The 5,856-nt window shown below is 42.6% G+C and overlaps 1 protein-coding gene across 1 annotated transcript in view; it reads left to right on the forward strand.

Moving 5' to 3' along the window:
• Positions 1–2,554: 2,554 nt before the first annotated feature.
• LOC113747581 (butyrophilin subfamily 1 member A1-like) overlaps positions 2,555–5,856 on the forward strand; it is a 14,701-nt gene continuing 11,399 nt past the window's right edge. Inside the window, exons 1-2 of the mRNA XM_027287632.1 lie at positions 2,555–2,652; positions 2,970–3,066. Coding sequence (XP_027143433.1) covers positions 3,007–3,066 — 60 coding nt within the window. The 5' untranslated portion in view covers positions 2,555–2,652; positions 2,970–3,006. The remainder of the gene's footprint in view (positions 2,653–2,969; positions 3,067–5,856) is intronic.

Below are 5,856 nucleotides of genomic sequence, written 5' to 3' on the forward strand. Positions count from 1 at the left end.
TGAACTTTGATAATAAAAGATTTGTGTATTTCGTACTTTGTCTCTCGAGTCGTGCATTTGGGTTCAAGCCAAGACAGACTGGTCATATCGGGCCCTGAGACTACTTATTTATGTGATCTCACTGGAGACTTGAGTGGGTATGTTTGTTCAAACAGTTTATGTTTTGTGTCATAATGGAACTTTTAATAAGTGACACAGTTTCTGCGCATATGAGACACACTGGTTTAATGAACAGAAAGGAGTCTGTCCATTCTGGATTAAATGCCCTGTTTGTTTTTTTAGAGAGCGCCATTTTCCCTTATTTTTCCCTCCCTTTCTCTGTCTCACCTGTCTTTGTCCTCAACTCTCTCCGTCTCGCTCCTCCGTGTCTCTCCCTTTCTCTGTCTCGCTCCTCCGTGTCTCTCTCTTTCTCTGTCTCGCTCCTCCGTGTCTCTCCCTTTCTTTGTCTCGCTCCTCCGTGTCTCTCCCTTTCTCTGTCTCGCTCCTCCGTGTCTCTCCCTTTCTCAGTCTCACTCCTCCGTGTCTCACTCCTTCTCTGTCTCACTCCTCCGTGTCTCTCCCTTTCTCTGTCTCACTCCTCCGTGTCTCTCCCTTTCTCTGTCTCGCTCCTCCGTGTCTCTCCCTTTCTCTGTCTCGCTCCTCCGTGTCTCTCCCTTTCTCTGTCTCACTCCTCCGTGTCTCTCCCTTTCTCTGTCTCGCTCCTCCGTGTCTCTCCCTTTCTCTGTCTCACTCCTCCGTGTCTCTCCCTTTCTCTGTCTCGCTCCTCCGTGTCTCTCCCTTTCTCTGTCTCGCTCCTCCGTGTCTCTCCCTTTCTCTGTCTCGCTCCTCCGTGTCTCTCTTTCTCTGTCTCACTCCTCCGTGTCTCTCTCTTTCTCACTCCTCCGTGTCTCTCGCTCCTCTGTCTCACTCCTCCGTGTCTCTCGCTCCTCTGTCTCGCTCCTCCGTGTCTCTCTTTCTCTGTCTCACTCCTCCGTGTCTCTCTTTCTCCGTCTCACTCCTCCGTGTCTCTCTCTTTCTCTGTCTCACTCCTCCGTGTCTCTTTTTCTCCGTCTCACTCCTCCGTGTCTCTCTCTTTCTCCGTCTCGTTCCCCAGTGTCTCTCCCGTTGTTTCTGTCTCACTCCTCCGTGTGTCTCTCTTTCTCTGTCTCACTCCTCCGTGTGTCTCTTTCTCTGTCTCACTCCTCCGTGTCTCTCTTTCTCTGTCTCGCTCCTCCGTGTCTCTCCCTTTCTCCGTCTCACTCCTCCGTGTCTCTCTTTCTCTGTCTCGCTCCTCCGTGTCTCTCTCTTTCTCTGTCTCACTCCTCCGTGTCTCTCTTTCTGTCTCACTCCTCCGTGTCTCTCCCTTTCTGTCTCGCTCCTCCGTGTCTCTCTTTCTCTGTCTCACTCCTCCGTGTCTCTCTTTTTCTCCGTCTCGCTGCTCCGTGTCTCTCCCTTTCTGTCTCGCTCCTCCGTGTCTCTCCCTTTCTCTGTCTCACTCCTCCGTGTCTCTCTTTCTCTGTCTCACTCCTTCGTGTCTCTCCCTTTCAGTCTCACTCCTCCGTGTCTCTCTCTCTCTGTCTCACTCCTCCGTGTCTCTCTCCCTTTCTCTGTCTCACTCCTCCGTGTCTCTCTTTCTGTCTCACTCCTCCGTGTCTCTCTCTTTCTCTGTCTCACTCCTCCGTGTCTCTCTCTCTCTGTCTCTCTCTCTCTGTCTCACTCCTCCGTGTCTCTCTCTTTCTCTGTCTCACTCCTCCGTGTCTCTCTCGTTGTTTATCTCATCTGGCTGCGCTGCAACTTCTCACTGTTTCCCGCCTAGAATGCACAGATCTGATTGGCTGAGGGGTATCACGTGGGATGGCTTAACTCGTATGTGATTGGCCTGTGCGTTTCCCCATCCACAAAACGATTACCGTAAAGACTATAAAAGCTGCGCCGGTTAGAATAGAAGCGCACCGTCAGGTTTTAAATCGTAACCCTCTGTTTTGGCTCGAGGTCCGGGTCCGTATGAGACAGCTTCTGGGTCCCGGACCGCGGTCCGCCTGTTAGTGACCCCTGCTCTACATAATGTCTGAAAACAACAACTGCTGGATGTTTTTGTTGTTTAATTCTCTAATAAAACTGAGAAAATAAGTCGTTTCTGAACGTTTGTTATCAAACCACATATGAACTTTCAACTGTATTCTCTATTAGACTCACATGGTCTTCTTGAAAGCTCCAGAAAAAGCCAGTAAGTTGAGTTAGAACTGTTAGACATGAAAGGTTTTGGACAGTAGGATGGAAACTTGAAGTGGATTGACAGATACAAGAAACAGGAATACAAACAGTTTGGAAAGAAGGATGGAGAAAATGGATGGATGAAAGAAAAAAATAATAATGGATCGATGAAGCTCTTTGATGGAGGGACGAGGACAGTGGTAGACTAATGAACATAAAGATGGATTGGCAAATTTTAGAAAGACAGAACTGCAGTTCCTCAAACATCCACTTGAGGTCAGTCTGTTTCTCAGGTGGAGCTAGAGGTAGAGTTATGTGTGCATAATAAAGGTGTGATAAGTTTAGGATTATTTGCCATTTAAGGTGTTGGCTGCAGGAAAGAAAACAGTCTCATGTAGTTGACAGAAGACCTGATCGAGTTTTTCCAGAATCTTCAACACTTCGATCAAAAAACAGACGGTGAGTAAAGGTTTTGTTTTTAAAAACTTGATTTCAAACTAACTTGATGCGGTCTGCAGCAGCGGGCGGTCGAAATCCATGAACTGAAAATAAACCAGACACAGTATTTGTATTTGTCAGGAGTAAATCTGCAGGTGAAGTCTCAGGTGTGGTTTCATTGTAGTGTGTGTTTCAACTTTGTGATTAATAAATCAGATATTAAGTCGAAAATCCATGCTTATTATTACTACATACATACATACATACATACATACACACACACACACACACACACACACACACACACACACATATATACATATATATGAACTTTTCAGGAGTCCAGCATGCTGCAGCCAAAGATCCAGCCCAGTGATGGACTGTCCTTCAGGACCTGCAGTGTTTTCATCTTCATGGTTCTTCAGTCTGTTGGAGGTAATTTCAACACAAAACACTCCAGCAACACATCGATGTGTGCATGTGTTGGAAAGAAGCAGACGTTAACATAAATGTACAGCCACAGTGAGGCTCTGTGAGGAGACACTAGTCGTGGTTTGAGATGATGCTAATGACACTATGCTAACATCCAAAATAAAGCTGAACGTGTCAACCAAGTCGCTCCTGGTAAAATATCTCAGTAGCTTCAGTAACAGGCCAAGTTCATTCAACACCAACAATGATTTGTTTGATTGATGTCTCTACTTTTCACTGTTGTTCATGTTTGTTTCTGTTTCTTGTTTCCTTGCAGAGCAAGCAGAGTTAATTTCTTCACATCAACCAATCGTGGCCCTGGCTGGTGATGATGTCATTCTACCATGTTACCTTGAACCTCCCATCGATGTCAGGTCAGAGATCGTGATATGGATCAGACCTGGTTTAGACCCAAAGTACATCCATGTTCACAAAGATGGACGACTGAATTCTGATATTCAAAATCCATCTTATTATTTACGCACCGCTCTGTTTGTGGATGAACTGAAGAACGGAAACGTCTTCATGAAAATCTTCAGAGTGAAACTTTCTGATGCAGGAAAATATGAATGTTTCCTTCCATCAATGCAGAAGGAAGCATCCATCCAACTCAGTGTTGGTAAGTCAGACTTGCTGCCACGAGCAGTTTGATACAAATCAGTGACGTATGTTATAATTCCTCCTCTCTGGTCATCAGGTGTCGTCTCCACGCCCGTCATAGAGTTTGTCTCCTATAAGAACAGAGTGGTGGTTTTACAGTGTGAGGCTAAAGGCTGGTATCCAGAGCCTGAGGTGTTCTGGCTGGACACTGAGGGAAACCTCCTCTCTGCTGGACCTACAGAGACAGTCAGAGGTCCTGATGACCTCTATACTGTCAGCAGAAGATTGACTGTGGAGGAGAGCGACAACTTCATCTGTAGAGTCCAACAGAAGAACATCAAGCAGACCAGAGAGACACACATCTATGTTCCAGGTTATAAAGAGTTCAAAATAAATTCAACATATTGTTTCTGTTTTTCAACAGTTGAGGTCGAGTTTGATTAAAAAATGTCGTTCTGTTCTGTGTTGTTTCATTTCAGATGATTTCTTCACAGTTCAGTCTTTGAGTCAGACTGACATCATCAACAGAATCGCCATCTTCTCCAGCATCATCATCATCATCAGTCTTTGTTTTTTTTACATGGTTGTGCTGGTCTGGGCTTCCATGTGGAAACATATGTGTGAGTCACGTTTTCATTTTTCATGTTGAGTTGCTGTCAGAGCTCTTCATTGGCTGTAGTGATTCATGGGATCAACAGATTATATAACACAACGTTCATGATTGAAGTTAAACAGACACCTGGCAGCTTACTTCAAGTTTAACTGAGTACTGTTCAGCACAATTGACCGTTCAGTGGATTCATTTGTTTTTTTAATTAGTTCACTAAAGTTGATAAAAGTGTCAGTTGTGATCTCAGATGACAAATTGCAGATCACCATCTTAAAATGAGAAAGAAAAAAAAAAATACAACTGTCTATGATTTAAAAAAATATTCCAGTTCAGTTTTTATATTTTGTTCTGTTTTCTCATTTAAAACACACGAAAACACAAAATTGCAACATTTTTCTCTGTTTCCACACAGGCTGGAAGATAACAATAAGTGCATCATATGAAAAAGACAAGCCAGAAGTCAAGAAGGATGATGCAAATGTGGATATTTATGAACACCATCCCATGTTGGACAGTAAGAAGCGACTGAGGGACCAGCGTCGAAGACCACGGAATATGAGACCAAAGACCGTTTGAATACAGCAAGACAGTTCTGAACATGGACTAAAAACCTGTCGTGACCAGAAACAACCAGGAGGTGACAGAAAAGAACAGCGGAGGAAATCAGAGTGACACTTTGATATTTTCCATCTTTTTCTGTCCTCTGATATGATGAGACATAGGAACACACTCATATTTACATCTCACTTACTTTTTCCTGTGTTCATTATATTCATTTATTTCCTCTATTTAGTTACTTGTATTGTATAATCTCATGTCTATAAATGTCTCATACATTCTTAGTTTGACTGTTTCTAATCTACGTTAAATAGATTTTAGCCTCAGAACCACTGACTTATACTTTTTTGTTCATTGTTGCAGAAATAAAAAATGTTCTTAAAATATGCGCAAGTTTTTTCTTTGTTTGACATATTTGTGTAATATTTTTACGTTTCTCTAATTGTATTATTTTTTTATTTCTGATGCAGAATTTTACGGTAACAAGCCAAACATCGTGTCAGTAAATGTTCTAATGTTATAACAGGTGCATTTGACTTTCATATCAATTTTATTTATGTTGTCATGAGATTCTTTCAGGCAGCATGAGTGTGAAATTCTGTAATTTTTTTACTGTATAATATTTTAAGCTGTTGAATATTTGTATTTGTATTTATAAGTCTAATGCCATTTGAAGTCATAATGAAGATTCCAATGTTTTGTTTGTGGAGTATCCAGCAGGTGGTGCTACATGTACACAGTAGTAGTAAATGTTGTGTCATTGTGAGTTCATGGCTTCGGGTTATCTCAAATGAAAAACGTTCAGGACAGCAACAGCAGAAGAAGAGTCCAACAGAAGAACATCACCCAGACCAGAGAGACACACTTCTATGTTCCAGGTTATAAAGAGTTCAAAATAAATTCAACATATTGTTTCTGTTTTTTAACAGTTGAGGTCGAGTTTGATTAAAAAATGTCGTTCTGTTCTGTGTTGTTTCATTTCAGGT

The sequence above is a fragment of the Larimichthys crocea genome, chromosome XIV, assembly GCF_000972845.2.
Source record: "Larimichthys crocea isolate SSNF chromosome XIV, L_crocea_2.0, whole genome shotgun sequence".
In the NCBI taxonomy this organism is placed as follows: domain Eukaryota; kingdom Metazoa; phylum Chordata; class Actinopteri; family Sciaenidae; genus Larimichthys; species Larimichthys crocea.